Here is a 27404-nt window from a genome sequence, read left to right as displayed (position 1 = left end):
CAGGTTTTCCCACATATGGCTATAAAACATGACAAAAGGTACTGACCCTTACTTTTTATTCAGAACAGCTGAGTAAAAGTTTTGGCACTGGTACTTTAGGTGGACTTATTGCCAAGGCTATAAAAATGCATTTTCTTTGTATTGTTATACAAACATTTTCGACCCATTTCACAAAAAAACAAGCATATACATTTGTATTTTAATTTTTCTTTACATCTCCCCCACATATAATAAACAGATGTGCTATCACTGGAAAGAAATATACATGTATGGGGCAAGTAATACCAAAGTATCAAAAATCCTTAAAAAAACAACTCACAGGTGGGCGAGGTCCATCTATAAGATCTAAATTATCACAAGATCAAACAATGCAGAATGGCTTACAATATGGTGTTTGCCAAAGAAATGTCTCGTAAATAGACCTTCTGAGTCATTATTCTTTTTATAGTTGAGCCAGTCTGAGCATGCTAATAAACAGATTGCTTTATTATATGCTGCGTGATGGCAGTTTGTTAGTTCCAGGTTTATACCAAAAGGAATTATGCAAAAAATGATTGGAGGTTAACACCATAAAAATCTTTCCTTATCTATAGCTTATTTTTAAGTACCTAACAGTTAAATAAATTCTATTTAAATGGGAAACAATAAGGCCACCATGTTTCTTGAAAGTATTTATGGCCTCCTAAACGCTTTTTTTATAACACAGGCAACAAAACTATTTCCATTGGTAAAATACCAAGCAAGTTGGCAACCCTTCAAAGCAAACAATTTATGTTTATCATGTTCAAACTGCTCAGCTTCCATAGTAGTTTTCATAAAAATAAAACTTTTGGTCTCCATTTCTTCTCTACTAAATGCCATTTAACTGGCTGCACAGCCTTATAATTGGGGGCAATTTCTACAGATTCACGGGTATGATTCAGCACCCATTTTCATTACCTTAGTGAAAGCCCTGTTTTCAGTTTGCCTCTTTTCCCCTTATTCATTGTGGCATTTACCTCCCCTACAGGCACACCGCTCTGAATGCAGGACACATTCTTGGCCTGATCTCTCCCAATGGTGTTTCCTTTCCCCTGCAGTCAGTTTTTCGGTCTTAATGGGATGACACTGATAGTAACTAATAGAGTAAGGAGTAGAAATTAGGGATTTTCTTTTCAATATTTTTTATTGTAATTTTTCGAACAAACAAGTGTCTATACATACGGACCACACAGATAGTAGCATAGTCATTCCATCCAATCAACAAGCGTTAACTATCAGTTTGAAACAATCCATGTAGGATATGTTGGCTAAACAGGGTTACCTCTAATGTAATTTGAGGACCAAGCTATAACCTCTCGAGAGTATGCCTCTCTGTCTCTAGTTAGTAGGAGCTCATAAGTGTAATGAGTTTGTATTAATCTCACTGTGTCCAGGAGATTCAGAGGGTTGTGTATCTTCCATAGAAACGGCATGGAGAGCCATGCTGCTAGTAGTATACAGTGGATATAAAAAGTCTACACATGCCTGTTAAAATGTCAGGTTTCTGTGATGTAAAAAAAAAATAGACAAAGATAAATCATTTCAGAACTTTTTTCACCTTTAATGTGACCTATAAACTGTGCAACTCAGTTGAACTACAAATCAAAATCTTTTAGGTGGAGGGAAGTAAAAATAAAAAAACCTTAAATAATATGGTTGTGTGCACACCCCTTTCATGACTAAGCCTATTTTTGAAATTTGGTGTTAAAATCTGTATTTTTTGCTAGAAAATTACTTAGAACCCCCAAACATTATATATATTTTTTTAGCAGAGAATCTAGAGAATAAAATGGCGATTGTTGCAATATTTTATATCACACGGTATTTGTGCAGCGGTGTTTTAAACATAAATTTTTGGGAAAAGGGACACTTTCATGAATTTTAAAAAATCCAAACAGTGAAGTTACCCCAATGTTTTTGTATAATGTGAAAGATGATGTTACGCCGAGTAAATAGATACCAAACATGTCACGCTTTATAATTGCACGCACTTGTGGAATGGCGACAAACTACAGTACCTAAGAATTTCCATAGGTGACGCTTTAAATTTTTTTTACGGTTAACAGGTTAGAGTTACAGAGGAGGTCTAGTGCTAGAATTATTGATCTCGCTCTGACGATCGCGGCGATAGCTCACATGTGTGATTTAAACACCGTTTACATATATGGGCGCGACATCCGTATGCGTTTTCTTTGCTGCGCGGGGGCTTTGAGGTCGCGGGGACGTTGGCGCTTTAAACTTTTTTTTTTCTTATTTATTTTATTTATTTTTATAAATTGTGTTTAAATTTTTTTTTTTTTTTGGATCACTTTTATTGCTGTCACAAGGAATGTAAACATCCCTTGTGACAGTAATAGGTGGTGACAGGTACTCTTTATGGAGGGATCGGGGATCTAAAAGACCCCCGATCCCTCCTTTGCACTTCACAGTATTCAGATCGCTGAAAACGCGATTCTGAATACTGTGTATCTTTTTAAAACCGGCGCCATTGGCAGCTGAGTAAACGGGAAGTGACGTCATGACGTCGCCTCCGCGTTTACAATTAGAAGGCTGGAAGCCGCTGGAGGCAGCCGATTAGTCACCGGGCCTCCCGATGGCACGGGAGGCCCGGTAAGAGCGGCTGGAGGCGGCCGGAGGGGGGGGAAGTCCCCTCCCGCTCCTCCGGTATAACAGCCGAGCGGCTTTTAGCCGCATTGGTTGTTATATCTGGATAGCCGATCGCCCGCTGTAAACAACAGTACCGGGATGATGCCTGCAGCTGTGGGCATCATCCCAGTATAACCCCGGAAAGGCGAGTATGCACATCTGCGTACGCTCGACGGGAAGGGGTTAAACTAATATTTTGTTGAAGCACCTCTTGACTTGGCAATATTTGCCCACACTTGAAATATGTCAGATTGCGAGGGCATCTCCTGTGCACAGTCCTCTTCAGATCATCCCACAGATTTTCAATTGGATACAGGCCTGGGCTCTGGCTGGGCCATTCTAATACTTTAATTCTCTTCTGGTGAAGCCATTCATTTGTTGATTTGGATGTATGATTTGGGTCATCATGCTGAAAGATGAAGTTCCTCTTCATGTTCAGCTTTCTAGTAGAAGCCTGAAGTTGTGTGCCAATATTGACTGGTATTTGGAACTGTTCATAACTCCCTCTACCTTGACTAAGGCCCCTGTTCCAGCTGAAGAAAAACAGCTGCAAAGCATGATGCTGCCACCACCACCATGCTTCACTGCAGGTATGGTGTTCTTTTGGTGATGTGCAGTGTTGTTTTTGCGCCAAACGTATCTTTTGAAATTATGACCAAAAAGTTCACCCTTGGTTTCATCAGACCATAACACATTTTCCCACATGCTTTTGGGAGACTTCAGATGTCTTTTTGCTAAATTTATCCGGGCTTGGATGTTTTTCTTTGTAAGAAAAGGCTTCCATCTTGCCACTCTACCCCATAGCCCAGACATATGAAGAATACGGGAGATTGTTGTCACACGTACCACACAGCCAGTACTTGCCAGATATTCCTGCAGCTTCTTTAATGTTGCTGTAGGCATCTTGGCAGCCTCCCTGACCAGTTTTCTTCTTGTCTTTTCATCAATTTTGGAGGGTCGTCCAGTTCTTGGTAATGTCACTGTTGTGTCATATTTTCTCCACTTGATGATGACTGTCTACACTATGTTCCATGGTATATCTAATGCCTTGGAAATTCTTTTGTACCCTTCTCCTGACTGGTACCTTTTAACAATGAGATCCCTCTGATGCTTTGGAAGCTCTATGTGGACCATGGCTTTTGCTGTAGAATCCAACTGAGAAAATTTCAGGAAAGACCTACTAGAACAGCTGAACATTATGTGGGATTAATCAGAGGCATTTTAAATGCTGGCAGGTGTGTACTGACTCCTATTTAACATGAGTTTGAATGTAATTGCTTAATTCTCAACACAGCTACCACATTATTTTAGTTTTTTTATTTTTACTCCCCCACTCTTCTAAAAGATTTCAGTTTGTTTTTCAATTGAGTTGTACAGTTTATAGGTCACATTAAAAGGTAGAAAAATGCTCTGAAATGATTTATCTTTGTCTTATTTTTCACATCACAGATACCTGACATTTTAAGAGGGGTGTGTAGACTTTTTATATCCATTGTATGTGTCACCACCTTCTGTGACTTTGGGGGTATTTGATCTAGACATGAGGGATTTTACGTCTGGCATATGTATACAAAATGTAAGATATCGCTATGACATTCTACATGATAAAAGTTAACGGGAATGTACTGTATATACTGATGTACTGAAATGTTTTTGTCTAAAGTAGAAATTGAGATTTTTTACATAGTTGTCTTCTTAGGTGAGGGCTGCCATTGCATGCCACCTTATAAAAGGTGTGGCTGTAACTGACCAGAGTACATTGCAGTCAGTCTCAGCATAAGCATACTATAAATGAATGTCAAAGCTACTTATCGAAGCATCTGAATGACAGCCAGGGAACTAGCATTTTAAAAATAAGTGGTCAGCAATTGCAGCCTCCAACTTTCTTGCATGACATGAATTTGACAGTGTTACATTATAAAAACAAAATGTAAAGCCCGAATACAAGGTTAAATATAATAAAAAATTATATATATATATATATACATACACACACTGTAAGCCTGTTTCCCTTCCACTCCATGGATATATATATTCTTTTAAATTCCCCACTACGTGCTTGAAAATTTTCTTCCAAGTGGCGCCTACTTGACCTCTGACCTCCCAGTTTTCAATCCAGCAGAGCTCCGTAGACAGAGTAGATGGGCACACTAAAATATGTGCTCCACTAGTGCTGCCAGACAGGCTGAGGACTGCATTTTTTGTACTCCAGAGGGCCCGAGCGGGTGTGCCCGTGAGTGCTACCCCCCCCCGGATAAATAAGCAGGGCAACATTCATCCGATTCATAAAATTCACCCTTCCTAAAGCCATACCATGTGTGTCTCTGGGTGCCATCTCCTAGCACCAGTACTAACATTTGCTTTCACTGCTCGCCGGCTATAAATATCTCAACTGCTGACCCCCTAAGATGCTTAGTTTTATTCATTTTACAGTGAGTGGATATTATTTTTTTGCTTTTAAAGCCTTGTTTGCACCGGTTTGTGTTTACTTACCGTCAGCTGGATCCCCCAAGATCTTCATTACGGCACTGCAGCCGGTGTTGTGATATTCTCTTTCTGAACTGATGTTGTCTTTTTTGATGTCCGCCACTGCCTCTTCTCCAGCATTGGACTTTTTAATGGACTTGCTATATACATAATATTCTCATATCCACAATATGGACATTTGGATTTAGATTACAGTAGTTGCATTATTGCGCTAAAAAATATATTTTATTTATTGCTAAAGCACACTCTTCTGCTGTGCCAAAACTGCTGAAAAGGTAGGGAAATGTGTGCACTCCTGCCATGATACAGTGTTCTGGCCTAGCACCCAATTGTTTGGCTCAAACAATGCCATGTAAAGAGGAAGATGTCATCATGTATGCACTGTATAATTTTTTTTATATGTTAACAAAAATACTGTACTTGAAGAATTAGTACAACATAAAAATTATTTGCAATTCCCTAATGCATGTAGTGCTCTGTCTTTTGGCCATAAAAGCACTTTGCTATCACCGTCAGCACTAGTTGTAGCTCCACCCATGCTGAAGCTCAAAACATGAGTGTTCCCATGGGGGAGATATGGCTAGCACCGAGTCTCTGTGTGTGTGGGCATTTTGAATTCAGGAATAAGGTGTCTAATACGTTCCCTCTGCTCTCTCTCCTTGGCAGCTGCAGACTCAGGCAGAGAACTTACCGCAGCACCAGTATTAACCCTAGGTTTTCTCAGGCAGCAGCCACATGAGTGATTGAGCAGCACTGTGAGAAACAAGTCCCAGCACGTCGTCCCCCCCAACACAGGCAGGGAGAACTTCATGAACACAGGAGCCTTGCACTGACAGCCTCCCTTCCCCCCACTGTGGTAACTAGCAGACTTGTCTTTAGCAGCACTTGCTGGTAGAAACAAGACCTGTCAATTACACATCCATCTCCCTTGAGAGGAAACAGGTCCTCTCTGTTAGGAATAAAGGGCTGACACTACCTGTAAACATTGAGTGTGGATTTGTATGCTGCACTTCTGACCACCTTCATGATCAACGATCCACAGCATCATATGGCTAGATTGGACATCTGAGGTCCCTGGAGAAAAAGGCCCTGGCTGGCATTGGGTGCAAAGTTTTACAAGCATTTCAAACAGCAATCACAAGAAATTTATGAATCAGGGGGTGACCTTCTACCCTGCCCATTAAAGAGAATGAGAAAAGGTTGGATCTTTTGTAACAGCTGAAAGCATACTTTGCCATTGCCTGTGACTTGCAGTTTTTATTTTCCCTTGGATGTCGGACAACTATCCAGGGCACATCTGTGAAAAAGACAAGCTGGAGAGACTGAGCTGTCAGATATCACTCACTGTGACCTTTAGCTCTACCAATTTTTTATTACTGAATCTTCCCTTTTCAAATGTGTGAACCATCAACACTTATTTGCATGAATATCGGTGATTCTGCCCTAGCTGTATTTTTGCCTCTGGTTCTGCTCCATATGGGACACAGAGAAGAAGGCCTTGTTATCTGAATGTTGTTTATTTATGAATAATTCAGTGACTCTTTAGAATCAGAAATGATAATTTTACTTACATATCACAAAAAGTGAGAGCATAAAAACTCTTTGTTACAGCAGTAATACAGATTTAAAAGAGAACTTTATACCAGTCAAAAAATATGCAATAAATGTACTATGAATAGATATTTTGCAACTCTGCACTTTGTTTTGGATACTTTGCTCTGCTTAAAATCTAGCATTTCTTTAGCACTTAACCCTACAGCACAAACTTAATCCTCCTTGTGACACTAACCTTCTGGCCTTGCTGTAGACAATAGCCATTGCATACAGTGAAATTCTACCAAGTATGCCATACTTTTTAGAGGAAACATTTGTACAGATAGTCCATGGAAGAAAGAGCATGGTGTTAAAACATGTAAAAATGTTATTCATGCTGGAAAGGCGCTCTAAAAAAACAAAAACATAGGCTGGGCTGAGCCGCAGACTGCAATAATCAAAATAACATCAAAGTATGTGCACTATGGAGGCATAAACAAGTGAGAAGACTTCTTTGTATTAAGTGGATATACATTGTTCTGCTTCTGCAATCTAGACAATGAAAGTATTCCATCTGTGGTGAGATAGCTTAAAGAGATTGTAAAGCCAAGTTTTTTTTTTTTTGTTTTTTTTTGTTTTTTTTAAACAAACATGGTATACTTACCTCAATTGTGCACTTCATTTTGCACAGATTGGCCCCAATCCTCAACTTCTGGGGTCCCCCAGCGGCGCTGGTAGCTCCTCCCCGCATTGCATTACCCCCTAGTAGAATCGCTCTCCCGGGGGGGGGGGGGGGTTTACCTTGCTGGCACGCTGGACCGGTATCAAGCTTCCTTGACAAATTCTCTGCCTGGCTACCCTACTTTCTCTCTTCTGAAATGGCAACAATCATTCTGGTGACTTCAACATCCCTGTTAATCTTAACACTCCCGCTACTTCTAAGCCTAACATTCTCTTTTGACCTAAAACAATGGACACACGCTTCTACTCACTTTGTTGGCAACTGTCTTGACCTCATTCTCCTACCTATGCAATATTCTTTTTCCTCTCTCTGATCACCACCTTATTAGTTTCACTCTCATCTTCCTCCTCCTTGCCTTCCAACTACCAAACCATTACCTGTAGAAACCTTCGCCATCTTAACCCCTCTCTTCTTTTTTCTGCTACAGATTGTCTCTACAACAAAATTTCATTCTTGTCCTGCCCCAACTTGGCCACTTTTGTCTACAACAGTTCACCGTCATCCACCCTGAATACCTTCGCCCCCCTCACTACACACAGAATCAGGCCCCGACCGCTACAACCCTGGCAGACAGACAATACCAGAAGCCTAAAAAAAACAGAGCCGCACTCTTGAGCGTATGTGGCGTAAGTCACAGCAAGATTTCAGCCAATATAAATCTGCCCTCCAAAAATACCATTCCTGCTGCCACACAGACCTACTTTATTACTCTCATTAACACCCTCTCACGCAGCCCCTGTCAACACTTTCTACCTTTACCACTCTACTTCGTACTCCATTACCTCCACCCACTAACTTACTCACTGCCCAGGAGATTGCTAATCACTTAAAAAATAAGATTGAGACAATTCGTCTCGAGATCTCCACTCTACAGATATCCTTCTCAAATACTATGGTCACCATCTGGCTCTATCCTACACTCTAACTCATATCTTCAACCTCTCACTCTCTACTGGCATCTTCCCCAACTCTCTAAAACATGTGCTAGTCACTCCCATACCAAAAAAGGCCTCACTAGACCTCACCAATCTTAACAACCTAATACCCATCTCTTTACTCCCTTTTGCCTCCAAACTTCTTGAACGTTTAGGTGAAATACTAAACCAACAATAATATACAGTGACAGCTGCTAACACTCAAACAAAGTCCAGATAAATGTGAATAAAAACAGTGTAACACTAAAAATGGTGAAATACCTCTAAACAGGGGTAAAAAACTAATAAAAGAATAATGGTGCGACACTCATTAAAAATAAATGTGAAAAAATGTGTCTGCTGACATGAAACATATCAAACAGTGGACCATAATAAAATATAAAAAATAAAATGAATGTTTAGTCTACAACCGACTGAGCAACCACCTCATTGAGAATAACCTTCTTGATCCCCTTCAGTCTGGATTTCACCCACAGCACTCCACAGAAACTGCCCTCCTAAAACTCAAACGACTTACTAACAGCCAAAACCAACGGTTATTATTCCGTACTCTTACTCTTGGACCTTTCCGCTGCCTTTGATACAGCTGACCACCCCCTCCTCCTCAAAAAACTCAATTTGCTTGGTCTCCATGGCTGCGCTCTCCGTTGGTTTGAATCTTACCTATCTCATTGCACCTTCAGTGTCACTTACAACTCCACTTCCTCCTCGCCAACTCCTCTTACCGTTGGGGTCCCCCAAGGTTCTGTCCTTGGACTTCTACTATTCTCAATCTACACGTCCTCCCTATCCTCAGCTGATAGCCTCCCATGGCTTCCACTATTTATATGCAGATGACACCCAAATCTATCTCTCTGCCCCTCAGCTCACCCCATCAGTCTCCTCACGCTTCACTGATTTACTAACAGACATATCAGCCTGGATGTCACACCACTTCCTCAAACTGAATCTATCTAAAACTGAGCTCTTAATATTTCCTCCTCCATGTGCCCCTTCTCCTGACTTCTCTGTCAAGATCAATGGCACATCTATCAGTCCATCCCCACATGCCAGGGTGCTAGGGGTAACCTTAGACTCTGAACTGTCCTTTCAGGCCCCCATCCAATCCCTGTCCAAATAATGGCACCTTAGCCCCCGCAATATTTCCAGAACATGCCCCTTTTTAACTAATGACACCACCAAGCTTCTAATTCACTCGCTGGTTATCTCTTGCCTCGACTACTGCAACTCCCTCCTCATTGGATTACCTTTACATAGACTATCCCCCCCTTCAGCCAATAATGAATGCCACTGCAAGACTCATCCACCTTACCAACCATTCAGTGTCCTCCACCCCACTCTGCCAATCCCTCCACTGGCTACCACTCACGCAACAAATAAAATTCAAAGTACTAATAATAATTTACAAAGCCACCCATAACTCTGCCCCCAGCTACATCACTAACCTAGTCCCAAAATACCAACCAAGCCGCTCTCTTTGGTCCTCCCAAGACCTCCTGCTCACTAGCTCCCTTGTCACCTCCTCCCTCGAGAGCTTCTCTCATCCTTTGGAACTCCCTTCCCCAATCGGTCGGGCTGTCCCCTAATCTATCCATTTTTAGATGATCCCTGAAAACCCTTCTCTTTAAAGAAGCCTACCCTGCTTCTAACTAATACACTGTTTTACTTCCTCTATCAGCTCATCCCCCACAGCCATTACCTTTTGTATCAAATTGACCCTCGCTTTTTAGAGATTGTAAGCTCTAAATAAGCAGGGCCCTCCGATTCCTCTTGTACCAAATTGTAATGTCTGCCTTTATTTTGTTAAGCGCTGCGCAAACTGTTGGCGCTATATAAATCCTGTATAATAATAAATTTCTTAAACCGATCATCTGTTTATCAAGCTGGCACTACATTGTACAAAATTTGCTCAGTGGGTGACCCTTTTGGCTAACTCTCTGTGATCAGAAGAATATACTGAAGCCTTCTTTAAAAACTAGAAATGATAAACTAGTATTGAAGTGGAGTAGTGTCTCAAAAACACCAAAAAGGCATGTCATTGGTCACTACAGACAACACCTTCATTTGTGTCTTGTGTATTTGTTTATTGAAATAATTTTTTCATTAAATAAAAGGCTCTTTATTTATTTAAAACAGGAAACACATAAGTTACATTTTGAATTATTTCAGATTCCTCATATGTCACCGATACTGCTAATTGTTACTGGAAAGAGGGAAAAAGCTTTAGAAAACACCTTAAAGGGTTTGTTAACCCACTACGTTAAAATTACACTATTTTCTCTATGTATTAATGTAATGTGCCTTGTGTCTATGCTTTATAAAAATAATGCTGCAATATACCCGTTTTAGAGTGTTGTTCGGCGGTCACATGTTCTGCCGTCTGCTTCCTCTCTCGGTCTGACAGCTGCAGTGGGCGGGGCCGAGGATCCCATGCTGATGTCAGCCAGGAGTGGAGGAGGCCCCGCCCGCCGCAGCTGTCATGCGAGAGAGGAAAGAGATGGCTGATCATGTGACCGCCGATCAGCGCTCTTTTTTTGGGGGTTAACAAACACTTTAATGCACTAACCTAATAATAATAATATTACCCTCATCACAAAAAAAAAAAAAAAACACAACCCACACAAACTTGAATAATGACATAGGGATCACCTATTACATTCAGCCTTCATATTTTAAAGCTTTATTAGGATTATTTGAAACAAGGTTTAACAAGCAGTGAACTTTTGCAATTAATCAATTATTTATTTATTTTTTTAAGTAGCACCAAGCAGATGGCTGGTGAAATCTAATAAGTTGCTGTAGATTGTTGTACTGCCTTAGGCCAGCCAAACACAATTCTTGCTATGCCCTATGGGCTGAATGAGAAAAATGTATCGATTCTCCCCATCCATACTAAACAGCATGAATGGGGGAAATCTTCTGTTCCAGCTATTGTATTCTGACAGCCACAGCACCTGCCAGAATGCCTAGACAGTGACTACAGCTACTGCTTGGCCCGCATTGGCTCTTTTGATTTGCAAATCAATTTTTTTGGGCGGGGTTGACAGGGCCACCATAGGCTTACATTTGAGCTGATTCAATAGGAACTGATCAGAATTCAAGTCATGTATGACCAGTTTTACTAAAATAAGCCTGGATGTATGCTTTAAAATAAAAAGATCTGCTTTAAACAAGCAGTGTCATGTAGCATACATTTTATAGAACGGTCTATTGTAAGAGCCAAAACAAATATAAAAATGGGCAACATTAGATTTCAGCGTCAAACAATTCAACAAAGTTTACAGCAAAGTTAAAACAGATTTGAGCAATGTGTCACCAAATAAATAAAGCCACATATGGTAAATATACACCAAACTAATGAGTAAAGCAAACTGTGACATTATGGTATACTGGACTGAGTACCACAGGGCAGCCAGTACCCCACATGTGTCGTTTACCCATCATTCTAAATGTTGTTATCTAGAAATATATTTATTTAAAGCATGGCTTAAACATATATTGAAACATTGGCAAACAAAGGGTATATAAAATGCTAAATTCAGAATTTCCTACAGTACACACAGAATTCATACAGATAAGTACTGGAAGCTGTTATCAAATCTACTGCAATAAAATGGGTTTTCATCTTTAGACAAAACTTGGTCCAATCCTCTAAAAATTGAAGAGTACATTGGAAGGCTGGGCACAGAAATGGTAAAAGCAGAAATCCTCAGTGTTTCACCGCTGAAAGTCCATCACAAATAGCTGGTTTTGCTATATTTGAACATTTCACCATGCACATATAGTGAAGGGCAAATTTGTATACCCATTAAAGTGGTTGTAAAGACCAGGCATCTTTTACCTTAATGCCTTCCCTGTATGTTGGGTGGGGTTGGGTGGGGTGGGGTGGGGGGGTGGGTTTTCTGAGCTGTGCTGTTAGTGCAGCTCTGGAGCGAGGTCACAGGTGGGCCCCCTTAAGAAGTGGCTATCTATGGGGACCCACCATGGAGAAGCAGAGTGCCAGCGGGGGACCCAAGAAGAGGAGGTTTGGATCTGCTCTGTGCAAAACCATTGCACAGAGCAGGTAAAGCATAACATGTTTGTTATTAAAAAAAAAAAAAAAAAAAAAAAAAGCTGGACTGCATCCCACTCAAACAGTGTAAAACAATTCAAATGTCTACAATTACACTACATTTTACAAAATGACCTGAAAAGAAGATATACATTTGCAGGTGCTGAGGAAGTCCTAAATAATGTTAAGATTTAAAAACTGCACCACAATACTTGAATAAATCTTAAAGGGGCAAAAACAGTGCAAAAGATATCACAAAGCCATAGAAAAAAAAAACAAATCCTCAATTTTAAAATTGGGAATATACAATTTTCTGTAGTTTAAACACATTTTAGGAAAATGGAAAAAAAAAAAAAAGAAGAAGAAGGTGAACCTGAAATGCAACATGTACACCTAAATAAATAAGTTTCAAAGGAAATCACAGTTTTTGCCATTATTTTCAATGCAATGCTCAAGCCTTTTCAAGTCCAATTTAAATTTACATGTGATATACTTTGGTTCCCAGTACATCCAAAGTCCATTTATTGAGCTATACCAGCAGTGCTCAGTCTTGCTTTCCTTCACGCCACTGTTGTTTGGAGCCTTCATTCCATGCCACATATACAAATAAGGCCAAAATCGCATGCACAGCAACGACAGCCACTATTGCAGCATAGAAATAGCTGTCCCTGTTAGACATACCATACGCACCTATAAAACAAAGTAGGAAGATATGCATTAGCACATATAATAAAAGCGGTTGTATAGTCTTTTTTTTTACTTTTACCTACAGGTAAGCCTATAATAAGGCTTACCTGTAGGTAAAAAAAATATCTCCTAAACCTTTACGGTTTAGGAGATATTCCCCTTGCTATGCGCCGCTGACTGCAGCGGCGCATGCGCACAGGGGATTCTCGGCTGAAGCCCGGCAGCTGCCGGACCTTGCCGAGTAAGAAATCTCCCGCGCATGATGACATCGCGGCTCCAGCCACTCACAGCGCTGGAACCGCGATACCCGGAAGACACCCTGAGGCAACATGACAGCTCCCTCGGCGTGGACCAGGTAAGATACTGACGCCTCGTTCTAAGGTAAGTATTTCATAATGAGCTAGTATGCGGTGCATACTAGCTCATTATGCCTTTTGCTTTACAGGGTTAAAAAAAAAAAAAAAAAATGCGGGTATACAACCGCTTTAAGTTTGCATTTGGTTGTAATTACACTAATTAACCCATTCTCCCCTTAATACCCAAGACTTGGTACATTTGCTGCATGCGTAAATTATATATAGAGTGATTGCCAGGTTTGGCAACTTGCATTTTCCAAAGTAAGCCATGACAACTCGTGTTTCTCTCATGACAGGTTTAAAATCCACTTCCAGGAGTTAAACATAAAAATAAAAATACACCCTTGCAGTGGGGTCCCCAGAAGTTAACAAAGGCAAACAGACAATGCGTGTGTAACATGATCTATGTATTTATCTGATTGGGATAAGTTCTTAAACTGATCTGCTTATCTTAATCTGTTCATAGGGCTGGCCATACACTGTGCAAATTTGCTCAGTGGGTGAGACTTTTGGCTACCTACTGTCTGACATCCCTCCAGTGAAAAATACTGTTGGCTGACCAGCAGTTGCATCTAATCAAATGCAGCGGCTGTCAGGGTAGACGCAGTGGAAGATTTGTCCATCCACACAGTTTAAAAAGATCTAATAGTGTATGGCTAGGCTTTACTTTGACAGTGTGTTTTTTTTAACTCTGTTATAGGAAGAAAGGTCCACTGAAGCCTCCTAAAAACTAGAAATGATAAACCAGAACTAAAGTGGGTTAGTTTCCCATAATGGCCAAAAAAGGTATTCAATTGGTCAATAAAGTACAGACACCTTCACTTGTGTCTTAGGTCTTTGTCAGTTAAGGACCAGGCCTTTTTCTGACATTCGTTGTTTACAAGTTTCAATTAGTATTTTTTTTGCTAGAAAATTACTTGGAACCCCCAAACACATACAAAATAAATAAATAAATAGTAAAATAATTTATATACCCTGTTTCCCTGAAAATAAGACCTAGCGTGATTGTCGGTCTTGGCTGCAATATAAGCCCTACCCTGAAAATAAGGCCTACAAGGACTTTAACTAGGGCTTATATTGCAGCCATCACCGACAATCACACTAGGTCTTATTTTCGGGGAAACAGATTTTTTTATCTATATCTATATATATATATATATATATCTATATATCTATATATCTATATAAAATCAGAGACCCTAGAGAATAAAATGGCAGTCGTTGCAATATTTTATCTCACACTGTATCTGCGCAGCAGTGTTTCAAACACAATTTTACATTTACGGTTTTCTTTTAATTCATTAAAGTTAGCCCAATTTTTTTTTACTGTAAAAGATGATGTAACGCCCAGTAAATAGATACCAAACATGTCATGCAGGTTTTTTACAGGTTACCTGTTTATAGTTACAGAGGAGGTATAGTGCTAGAATTATTGCTCTGGCTCTAATGATTGCGGCAATACCTCACATGTGTGGCTTGAACACCGTTTACTAATGTGGGCACCACTTATGTACCGTATATACTCGAGTATAAGTCGTTCCGAGTATAAGTCGAGGCCCCTAATTTACCACAAAAAACGTATTGACCCGAGTATAAGACGAGGGTGAGAAATGCAGAGGGTCAACAATGCCCATCTGCAGCTGCATGCCTCCCTGTGTCCTGTGCAGCCTACCTGTACCCTGTGCATGTGTCCTGTACATGTGTGTCCTGTGGTCCTGTGCAGCCTACCTGTGTCCTGTGCAGCCTCCCTGTGGCGATCTCCATCCTCAGACAGCGGCCGGCGTGTGATGATACTGTTCGGCGGCCATTCCACAGTTCAAAAGCCGCGCCTCCTCCTCGTCTGTGATAGGCTGACCGCTGACTGCCTATCACGGACATTCTTTCATTCTCATAGCACGGACGAGGATGAGAGAATGTCCGTGATAGGCTGTACACTGACAGCTGTTTAGCCTATCACAGACGAGCAGGAGGCGCGGCATTTGAAAGCTGGAATAGCCTCCAAACACTATCATCACACGCCGGCCGCCGTCTGCCTGCATGACATGCTGATCATGCAGACAGACGGCAGTGACTCGAGTATAAGTCGAAGGGGACACTTTCAGCCCAAAAAAAAAAGGGCTGAAAAATTCGACTTATACTTGAGTATATACGGTATGCGTTCATTTCTGCACGTGAGATTGGAGGAACGGGATGCTTTAAATTTTTTTTTTTCTTATTTATTTTTTTACACTGTCCCTTTAAAAAATAATTTTTGATCACTGTTATTCCTATTACAAGGGATGTAAACATCCTTTGTAATAGAAAAAATAGAAAAAAGCATGACAGGTCCTCTTTATTGCAAGATCTGGGGTCAAAAAGACCTAAGATCTCACATTTACACTTAATAAAAAAAAAAAAAAAAAAATTGTCCATTTAAGACAGTTAGGCAGAAGAGATGTCAGATGGTCCTCCAAGGGCATAGAGTAGAGTGGGGGACATCTTGCCCTCACTCGACTTCGGATTGTTTCCCCCTTTACCGACAGCTCTGGGAAGCAGGGGAAACGACTGTGAAGCAGTGGGAGGGGGCATCCTCCCGTTGCCCATAAAAGGGATCCTGTGGCTAACCCACCGCCGGGTCCCCTTTTTGTGGAAGAGGATTGCTCACCGTTAAAAAAAAAATACTGGGGTTATGGCAGCTAGCTGCTGTCATAACCACAGTATACAACGTTAATGTAATGACGTAAATATACAGTGGGCGGTCCAGAAGTGGTTAAGTTATTTTTCTATTAATCACCTCAGTACTGGGCACTTTCACCCCCTTCCTGCCCAGGCCAATTTTCAGCGCTATCACACTTTGAATGACAAATCGCACGGTCATGCAACACTGTACTCATGATATTGTTATAATTTTTTTCACACAAATAGGAAGTGCGCATCTTCACTGGTCTCATGATTTCATTTGATTATCCTGTCAACGAATCACGATGATCACGATTACTGCTCGTGGTTTTCATTAAAAAAAAAAAAAAAATTCAAGCATTTAGAAGAACTCCATTTTTTTCATTAAAAAAAAAAAAAAAAAGAAGAAGGAAAATCCCTGCCTGTAGCAAAGTCCGAACACAACAGACAACAGTATTTATTTGTATTATTATTGGTACTTATATAGCACTGTCAATTTACGCAGCGCTTTACAAATACATTGTGCATTCAAATCAGTCCCTACCCTCAAGGAGCTTACAATCTAAGGTTCCTCACACTCCTACACATACTAGGGCCAATTTAGACCGGATCCAATTAACCTACCGACATGTCTTTTGGAGTGTGGGAGAAAACCGGAGAAAACCCACGCAGGCACAGGGAGAACATGCAAACTCCAGGCAGGTAGTGTCGTGGTTGGGATTCAAACTAGGGACCCTTTTAGAACAGATTTAGAACAGTAATTACTAAATGGCACAGCGCCCTTTACATTACACAGCCCCCCCATTTGGATGACACAGCCCGTTTACATCAGCCCCCTCATTTACATTACACAGCCCTCCATTTACATTATACAGCCCCCCTGCCTCTCCCAGGATAGCCCTGCCAGCACACTATAAAGTTTAACCTATGGACTGCCGCATGGCAATATACGTCCCAACTTTGAAGAGGAATATCGTCATTATGGCAGCAGCTAGCTGCCATAACCCCGGTATCCTCTTCTTCGGCCGGCGGACCACTTTCCGATAATAGTGGTCCCTGCGGCACATTTGCCGCAAGATCACTTTTATATCGGTGGCGGGAGAGGGCCCCCCCGCCGCGCTCCGGTGCCCTCCGCCGCTTACCGGAGCCGTCGGCAGCGGCGGAGGCAATCAAATCCTTTCAAGTCAGTGGCATGGAGACGAGTGAGGGGAAGATGGCCCCCATCCGTCTCCATACCATTGCAGTGCAAAAGCGACGTCAAAACGTCACTTCCGCCCATAGCTCTTAAAAGGGACATTTTTTTTTTTTTTTTTTTAAATGACAATTTTTTTTTTTTTTAATTGTATTTTAGTGTAAATATGAGATCTGAGGTCTTTTTGACCCCAGATCTCATATTTAAGAGGTCCTGTCATGCTTTTATTCTATTACAAGGGATGTTTACATTCCTTGTAATAGGAATAAAAGTGACACATTTTTTTTTTTTTTTAAAGGACAGTGTAAAAATAAAAAAGTAAAATAAATAAGAAAAAATTTTTATTTATTTTTTTTTTTTAAACGTGCCCCATCCCGCCGAGCTCGCGTGCAGAAGCGAACGCATATGTGAGTAGCGCCCGCATATGAAACGGTGTTCAAACGTGAGGTATCGCTGCGATAGGTAGAGCGAGAGCAATAATTCTAGCCGTAGACCTCCTCTAACTCAAAACATGCAACCTGTACAAATTTTTAAACGTCGCCTATGGAGATTTTTAAGGGTAAAAGTTTGTCGCCATTCCATGAGCGGGTGCAATTTTGAAGCTTGACATGTTGGCTATCAATTTACTCGGCGTAACATTATCTTTCACAATATTAAAAAATTGGGCTAACTTTACTGTTGTCTTATTATTTAATTAAAAAAAGTGTATTTTTTCCAAAAAAAAGTGCGCTTGTAAGACCGCTGCGCAAATACGGTGTGACAGAAAGTATTGCAACGACTGCCATTTTATTCTCTAGGGCAGTGATGGCAAACCTTGGCACCCCAGATGTTTTGGAACTACATTTCCCATGATGCCCCACTACACTGCAGAATGCATGAGCATCATGGGAAATGTAGTTCCAAAACATCTGGGGTGCCAAGGTTCACCATCACTGCTCTAGGGTGTTAGGAAAAAAAAAAAAAAAATTTATTATGTTTGGGGGTTCCAAGTAATTTTCTAGCAAAAAAACCTGTTTTTACTTGTAAACAACAAATCTCAAAAAGAGGCTTTGTCTCCTTGAGTGGTAAAAATTTTTAAAACGCCCCCCTTTTTTTTTTTTTTTTTTTTAATTTAGTTATTGGTGGGACACTGGCACACTGACAGATGTTTTTGTGCACTTGTACACTTTGACAGATGTTGATCGTCCACTGGCAGACACTACAGATGTTGATGTTGCAATGGAACACTATTGCACGTTTGCAGATGTTTTTGTGCACTGGTACAGATGTTGATAGAACAGTGACAATGGTGCTTGGTGTACTGTGTGGCGATAGCTGCAGTCTGTGATCTGTGGCAGCTCTCTGTGTAAGTGATAATTTTACACAGAGAGCTGTCAGCACAGGCTGCAGCATCCCCCCCTCCTCACTGAGCTCAGGGGGGAGAACTGACACAGAGACACATGTCTCTGTTTACACTGTGAAGGCTGTGATTGGTCACACTAATCACGTGATCGGGAGGGCCAATCATAGCATCCATATCCCGATCTGTGATGGGTTGTATCTGAGGATTACAGCCATCACAGGTCCGCATACGGGTGCCCGTTCTGAGCGACGTACAGGTATATCCACTCATAATGGGGAAGCTCCAACCAAACCGTTTATGTACAGCAGCCGGGTGGGAAGCGGTTAAAGAATATGTTCTTTGTAAAGCCTAGTACATAGTATGAGTTTATTTCTGTTCAACCCATCGGGTTGAAAAAAACTGTCAGCTCCAGTCAGAGCCACTGTACTAACAATCCAACGTTAGTACAGCGATTTCCCCCCTAAGCAGTTGTGTTCTGACAGGGGGATGCCCCCACAGGGGACACAGGCACTACAGGGGCCACAGGATCCTGCTGCTGTCAACCAAACTCCTGTGAGGAGTAAGAGGGGCAGGGCTTAGCAGTGCTGCCTATGGCTATGGGTGCACACAGCCTGGATCGGGAGCACGGATGCCCACTTAGCACCGCACTTGCTGAGGAGGCACCCAGAGAAAAAAAAAAAAAAAGAAGAAGCGGGCAGCGCTGGCGGAGGACACTAGAACAAAAGTTAGTAAGAGACCCCTCAGTGCAATATGATTGCATAGAGCAGGTAAGTATAAAGAGGTTGTAAAGGCTGAAGGTTTTTTACCTTCCTGCATTCTATGCATGAAAGTAAAAAACCTTGTGTGTGTTGCTCTCCTCACAGCCCCCCTAATACTCACCTGAGCCCCTTCTCAATCCAGCGATGTGCACGGGAGCCTCGGCTGTGCCGGTTCTCTCTCCCCACATTGGCTGACAGCAGTGGGAGCCATTGGCTCAAACTGCCGTTAATCACAGCCAGTGAGCCAATGAGAAGAGAACAGGGGGCAAGGCCAGTCATGGCTCTATGCGTCCTATGGATCCAAGGAGCACCAGTGGGGGACCTAAAAAGAGAAGGATCATCGCTGCTCTTATATAAAAAAAAAAAAAAAAAACTATAAATAAAGTTCCTATTCAACAGTAGCATTGCAAGAGTTGCACAACTTTTGTAAATTAAACAGTTTAAAAATGAATTTACCGGAATCCACAATGGCACGCTTTGAGTGATGCAAGAGATTAGGCCCTTATTCTAATTTATTTGGAAACTTTTATATAACGTTTACCTGACCCATTAGGCTTAAAGTGTTACTAAAGTCATTTTTTTAAAATTACAATAACAAACATGATCTACTTATCTGCAGTGGTATTGCAGAGTGGCCCCAAGCCTCCTCTTCTGGGGTCCCCGGCGGCGATCTTGGCTCCTCCTTTTTAGGACTACCATAGCCAGCTGCTGGCTTTGGGGAGAGCGTAGTTTGCCTGCTCCCGACCTGTATATCTATGGAGTCGCGCTCCATAGACTTATGCTGGCCATACGCTATATGAAAGATCGTCTGAAATTCGCTCATTTGGCCAGTTCTTAGTTTTTCGGACAGTTAATGGGCACAAAATCAACAATTGTTGGGACGTTTTTGAGCCGAAAAAACAAAGGACAAGTTTGAAAATTTTCTGCCAAACCATAAATTGAAAGATTAATGTGTTTCCTGTCCAAACTGTTTGCACTAGGTATATGTAAAAAAACAAACAAAAAAAAAAAAAAACACACCAACAAAAAAATGGATTTATGTCCACTGAATGATTTATTGGTCATTACATGATGGCACTATCATTTGCTCTCATGGCTGAAGGTTTGTTTTTCAAAAATGGATTCAGGCGATTTTTTGTTCGTATAGTGTATGGTTAGCATTACACAGCGGGACTTGGGCCCGCCCCCCCACTTCCTCTTCACTTCATCTGATTGACAGCAGCAAGAGCCAATGGCTCCTACTGCTTCTCGAATGCTGTGTGAAGAGGAAAATAGGCGAGAATAGATGCGGCCATGCACAGCGCTGATCTCTCCTTCCCTCTTATCCCCTTCACACAGGGAAAGGGTGGAACTTAGAAACTGAAAATGTGTTTTACCTTAAAGCAAACAATGCATTAAAGTGGATGTAAACCCAATGTCATCCTTTCTAAACTACTGTCATAGGGGTTATCTATAAGGATATACATGCCTCCTGCATGTATCTTTACCTGTCAAATGTCTCCCCTCTGTCTGTTATGAGACCCGAAAAACTGCATATTCTGTGGGCGGGTCTGTTGTCTGGAGCTCAGTGGGTGGAGTTGTGACGTCAGAGTCCCCGCCCACCTCTACACTCCTCTTGTCAATATGCATTTTGTCCTGTGTATTTCTAACACTGAACTTCTGCTATGATCTCTAACATCCAGTGAAAAGACAGGAAAGTAACCACATGACTTCAGCATGCCAAATCATGCTGAGGTGTGGAACAGCCAATCCTTGCAGAGCTGCTGAAGAAAGGAGTGGGGGAGGGAATTACAAAATAATGCCTGTGTCTTAGGCTAGTGCATGAGATATGTAAATCACCTGTCAATCACAGCAAGGGGGAGGATTTGACAAAGTTTCTCAGTTTGTCAAGATTTATCTCACTGAACAATAAAAGAGGATTGCTCACAGATGGATTAACTCTGTGTGGCAAGACTGGGCTCAAATGATAGGAAATCTTATACTCTACAGTATGATAAAAAAAAAAAAAAATATTCGGGTTTATATCCACTTTAAGGTAAAAAATGTTTTTAGGTTTAGTAACACTTTAAATACTTAATTGTGTCAAAATAAATAGACCGAACCAAACTATGGAGCATGTCACAGTGTCTGGAAAGGGAAAGTGAATAATTTAAAAATGAACTTCCATAAGTAACGTTTTTCTTTACAATGATTATATTGGAGTACCCTAATGATTTTATTGATGAACTGCCTCATTCCACATTAGGCATTGGTCTCCTCAATTTCACATAGTATGTTACACCAGCATTCCTTACCTGGGTGCTTGATTGTACCTTTAAAAGGACATGTACAGCTCTTCACAGAGAGAAAAAAAACAAAAAAAACCAATCTCCTGAGGCCCCACAATACACCAACTTCACAATGGAGTTTAATGGAGTGTAAATTGTTGACTTTTTGACTGGATTTCAAAACATTAAAGCCTTTTAATATTGTCTTGTTATTTGTATCTGTATGGTTAACCTACTTAACTGCTTGCAATCTACCCTATAGCAGTTTTACTGCTAAAGGGTGGCAGCTGTGCATCGGATCACGTAGATAAATAAATTAAATAAGTTATTTAATAATTATTTGATTCCCTGCAGATTTTGTAAATTTGCCCACTTACAAAGAAATGAAGGGTCTATAATTATCATAGGTGTATTTTAAATGAGAGACACAGAATACCAACCAAAAATCGTGATACAATTAGGGTTTCACCAATACCCAGCATTTGCACGAGTACTTGTACTCGTGCAAATGCTCCGATGCCTAATCCATCAGGGGATGATCGGTGGGGTGGTGGGGGACGATACAAGCACCGATATCCCTGTATAGATTTCAATAAAGCAGCTGACAGACGCTTCTCCTCCTCTCCCTCCCGCAGCTTTCAGCTGCTTTATTGAGATCTATACAGGGAGATCGGTGTTTGTAATGGCTCCCAACGCCATACCGATCCTTCCTGAATGTCCCGTGTGTCCTCCTCCATGATCCTAAGGTCTCCCACCAGGTCCTCCTCCAGTCCCCCTCGTGTCCTCCTCCGCTCCCCCCTTGCCCCAGATCTGCCAGGACGGAGAGCGGAAGAAAGAGCCGGTGTCATTTACTGGCACCTTCCTTTTCTGAATGCATATAGAGTCAGTGATTACTGACTTCCATTCATAACTGAGCAGAGTAAACTGTGTGCACGATGCTTCAGTTTATGAATGGGGAGGAGCCTCTGAAAAAAGTCCACGCCTCATCAGTGCCACCTATCAGTGCCCATTAGTGCTACTGTCACATGACATAAAAAAAGAAAAAAAAAAAAGTATCGGCATCAAGGAGTACTTAAAAAAAAAAAAAGTATTGGTACTTGTACTCTGTCTTAAAAAGGTGGTATCGGTACAACCCAAATACAAATGTTATTAATTGAGTTGTAGTTCAGTGAGTAAAATACGTATTTGATCCCCTACCAACAATAATTCTGGCTCCCACAGACTGGCTACAGTGTGTCCTCATGTGGTACACAGATTAATCCTGTCAATTTAAGAAGGTGCTCCTAACGACAACTCGTTATGTGTATAAAAGATGTTCACAGAATCTTTCTTCCATTCAAACCTCACCATCATGGGCAAGACCAAAGAGCTGTCAAAGGACATCAGGGACAAGATAGTAGACCTACATAAAGCTGGAATGGGCTACAAGACCATCAGCAAGAAGCTTGGTGAGAGGGAGACTGTTGGAGCGATTACTGCAAATGTAAGAAATACAAAATAACCATCAATCGCCCTCGGTCTGGAGCTACATGAAAGATTTTGCCTCGTGGGATAAGGATGATCATGAGAAAGGTGAGGGCTCAGCCCAGAACTACATGGAAGGAGCTTGTGAATGATCTCAAGGCATTTGGGACCACAGTCATCAAAAAAATCATTGGTAACAATATGCTGCCATGGATTGAAAACCTGCAGCTCCCTCCTCAAGAAGGCACATGTACAGGCCTGTCTGAAGTCTGCCAAAGAACATCTAAATGATTCAGAGAAGGATTGGGAGAAAGTGCTGCAGTCAGATGAGACCAAAATGTGGCTTTTTGGCATTAACTTTGGCACTTCCTCCAAACACTCGCCGTGTTTGGAGGAAGAAAAATGCTTACTATGACCCTAAGGACACCATCCCTACAGTCAAGCACGGAGGTGGAAACATTATTCTTTGGGGCTGTTTCTCTGCTAAAGGTACAGATGGACTTTGCCGCATTGAGGGGCCATGTATTGTAAAATCTTGGATGAGAACCTTCTTCCCTCAGCCAGAACATGAAGACGGGTCGTGGATGGGCCTTGCAACATGACAATGACCCAAAACATACCACCAAGGCAACAAAAGAGTGGCTCAAGAAGAAGCACATTAGAGTCATGGATTGGCCTAGTCAGTGTACAGTCCGTAATCCTATAGAAAATTTATGGAGGGAGCTGAAACTTCGAGTTGCCAAGCGATAGCTAAGAAATCTTAAGGATTTAGAGATCTGTAAAGAGTGGACCAAAATCCCTCGAGATGTGTGCAAACCTGGTATTCAACTACAAGAAATATCTTACCTCTGTGCTTGCCAGCAAGGGATTCTCCACCAAGTACTAAATCATGTTTTGCTTGGGGATCAAATGCTTATTTATTCACTGAACTTTTGGTTGATATTCTGTCTCTATCATTTAAAATACACTTATGATAAAAAAAAAAAATAGACTCTACTTCTTTGTAAGTGGGCAAACTTACAAAATCTGCAGGGGATTAAATTATTTTCCCCACTGTAAAAACACTAGTTAGGCACACTGTTAACCCTTTAATTGCCCGATATTAACTCCTTTCCAGCCAGTGTCATTAGTACAGCGACAGTGCATATTTTTAAAACTGATCACTGTATTAGTGTCAGTAGTGTCCCAAAAAGTGTCAGTTAATGTCAGAATGTCCGCCGCAATATCGCAGTCCCACGATAAGTCGCTAAATGCCGCCATTACTAGTAAATAAAAATATACAAGATCCCATAGTTTGTAGACGCTATAACTTTTGCGCAAACCAATCAATATACACTTGAGATTTTTTTTTACCAAAACTATATAGCAGAATACATATTAACTGTTAAGAAATTAGATTTTTAAAAAATTTTTTAAATTGAATATATGTTTATAGCAGTAAGTAAAAAATATTGTTTTTTTCAAAATTGCCTTTTTTTTTTTTTTTTTTTAAATAGCACAAAAAATAAAAAAGGCAGAGGTGATCATATACCACCAAAAGACAGCTCTATTTATGGGAAAAAGATTATATCAATTTTGGGGTACAGCGTTACATAAATGCGCAATTGTCAGGTAACCGCTTCAGCCCCGGAATATTTTACCCTCTTCCTGACCAGAGCACTTTTTGCGATTCGGCACTGCGTCGCTTTACTTACTTACCAATAACTGTTTTTCTAGGATATCTTCCAGGACGGCATAACCTGAGAGATGACTGGTCCACCTGACAGGAAACACAATCAACATACAAGGTTAAAAGGCCCCTCCCTTCCCCCTGCACCTCAGTTCTCCCAAAGTAATAGGTTATCCGGGTGACAGAGAGAAACTCTTCCCGTAGTACTTATATTAAAACATGGGTGGGAAGTAGGCCTGCCGTCCTGGAAGATATCCTAGAAAAACAGTTATCGGTAAGTAACTGTCAATTTTCTCTAGTCATCTTCCAGGACGGCATAACCTGAGAGGATGGACAAGGAGTAGGAGTTCAAGGCCTACCTCAGGGCGGGACCACCGCTTGTAGCACCTTCCTTTCAAATGTCAGAGCCTGGGGCGACAGCAGTTCCACTCTATAGTGTTTCAAAAAGGTATCCTGCTTCGCCCAAGTGGCTGTGCGACAGACCTGTTCTATTGAGGCCCCAGCTCTCTCTGCCCAAGAGGCTGCCAAGGATCTTGTTGAGTGGGCCTTAAGGTTCCCTGGTACCGGGGAACCGGTCTGCTCATAGGCCAATGTTATTGTCTGCCTAATCCACCTAGCCACAGTAGATTTAGACGCCTGCCCTCCCTTTCTAGGGCCGCTAAATAAAACTAAAAGATGATTCGACTTTCTGTAGTCCTTTATCTAGATATGTCAATAAACATTTCCTGACATCTAATAAATTAAATTTTCTCTCCTTCTCATTTTTAGGATTATCACAGAAGGAGGGTAAAGTGATCTCCTGAGATCTATTAAACTTAGATGCGACCTTGGGAAGATATAGTGGGTCCTGTCTAAGAACCACTCTATCCTCCAAAATCAACAGAAAAGGCTCCTTAACTGACAGGGCCTGTAGGTCGCTCACCCTTCTGGCCGTGGTTATGGCCAACAGAAACGCTAATTTAAGAGTCAAAAACTTAACTGAAATCTCTTGCGCTGGTTCGAAGGGCGCTTTTGTCAGCGCCTCCAAAACCAGAGATAAATTCCATGGAGGAAATACATTCATTCTGACAGGGGTTACCCTCCCCCTTGCCAGAAGAAATCTCTTAATCAGAGGTTCTAGTGCGAGCCTCTGATCCAAAAATACAGATAACGCTGCTATCTGTACTCTCAAGGTGTTCGGGGAAATCCCCTGATCCACCCCTGCTTGCAAAAATTCCAGTACCACTGGTACTGAAGAGTAAGACACCTCCTTATCACGGCACCACTGTGAGAAGCAATTCCACACCTTGGAGTAGATCCTCCTGGTGACCAGCTTCCTGCTGCCCAAGAGGGTCTCAATTACCCCATCAGAGCACCCCTTACCCCTAAGGATCTCCTCCTCAAGAACCATGCCATCAGTTTGAGGAATCCCGGGTCGGGGTGGAGGACTGGCCCCTGTAGGAGAAGATCTCGTCTGATTGGATGACGGAGCGGAGGATAAATTGACCACTTTTTCAGAGTGGCAAACCAGGTCCTTTTTGGCCACCATGGGGCTACAAGGATCAGTCCGCAATCTGAGCGGGCCAATTTTTATAAGACCCGTGGTATTAAGACTAGTGGGGGAAAAGCGTATGCTAGATGGAAGTCCCAGTCCTGAAACAGAGTGTCCACTCCCTGGGATCCCCCTTCTCTGTTGAGAGAGAAAAAACGATCCACTTTTTTGTTCCCTCTGTGGGCAAAAAGATCTATATCCGGAGTCCTGAACATCTGACTTATCTGGAAAAAGACCTCCTGATTTAACTCCCATTCCCCTTGAAGGATGGGTTGCCGGCTTAAGAAGTCTGCCACCACATTGGCGGTTCCTCTTATGTGAACCGCCGATATGGACTGAAGATTCTCTTCGGCCCAGTTTAGGATGTTCAGGACTAGACTCAGTAGTTTCCTGGATCTGGTGCCCCCCTGACGATTCAGGTAAGAGACTGTTGTCACATTGTCTGACAGGACTTGGATCTCTAAGCCCTAAATCCTGTCTCCAAAGGATACTAACGCCTGGCCCACCACCAAGAGTTATCTGTGGTTGGAGGATTCTCCTGCCTGAGAAGGCGTCCAGGCCCCCTGTGCCTGGATGTCCCCCAGGTGAGCGCCCCAACCCCAAGCGCTTGCATCTGTAGTGATTCTTGTGGGATTCCACTGGTCCCAGGGTAGGCCCACCCTGAGCTTGTCCTGATCCAGCCACCAATCTAGGGAGGTCCTTACTCTTGTTGGAATAGACACCCTTGCATCCAATGACTCTCTCCTTTTGTCCCAGGAGGACAAAAGGAAGAACTGCAGCTCCCTGGAGTGGAGCGGAGCCCAAGGAACCGCTGGAATACACAAGGTCATTAGACCTAGGACCCTCATGATATGCCTGCGAGAGCACTCCCTGGTTTCTTTTAAAGAGGATACTGCTGTAACCACCTTTAATTGTTTTTCCTCTGGAAGAAACAGTTTCTGAACCTCTGTATCCACCAGATATCCCAGGAACACTTTTATTTGGGACGGTGCCAGAGAAGATTTCTCTCTGTTTACTATCCAGCCCAAGGACTCCAGAGTGAAAATCACTCTGCCTACGTCTATC

General features: G+C 41.8%; 1 protein-coding gene across 1 annotated transcript in view; it reads right to left on the bottom strand.

The window, feature by feature from the left end:
* Positions 1–11028: 11028 nt before the first annotated feature.
* Positions 11029–27404, bottom strand: part of VMA21 (vacuolar ATPase assembly factor VMA21) — a 32691-nt gene continuing 16315 nt past the window's right edge. The window contains exon 3 of the mRNA XM_073599290.1: positions 11029–13105. Coding sequence (XP_073455391.1) covers positions 12960–13105 — 146 coding nt within the window. The 3' untranslated portion in view covers positions 11029–12959. The remainder of the gene's footprint in view (positions 13106–27404) is intronic.

The sequence above is a fragment of the Aquarana catesbeiana genome, linkage group LG09, assembly GCF_042186555.1.
Source record: "Aquarana catesbeiana isolate 2022-GZ linkage group LG09, ASM4218655v1, whole genome shotgun sequence".
In the NCBI taxonomy this organism is placed as follows: domain Eukaryota; kingdom Metazoa; phylum Chordata; class Amphibia; order Anura; family Ranidae; genus Aquarana; species Aquarana catesbeiana.
Note: the sequence above shows the minus strand (reverse complement) of the source record. Positions and strands in the feature narration are given on the sequence as shown.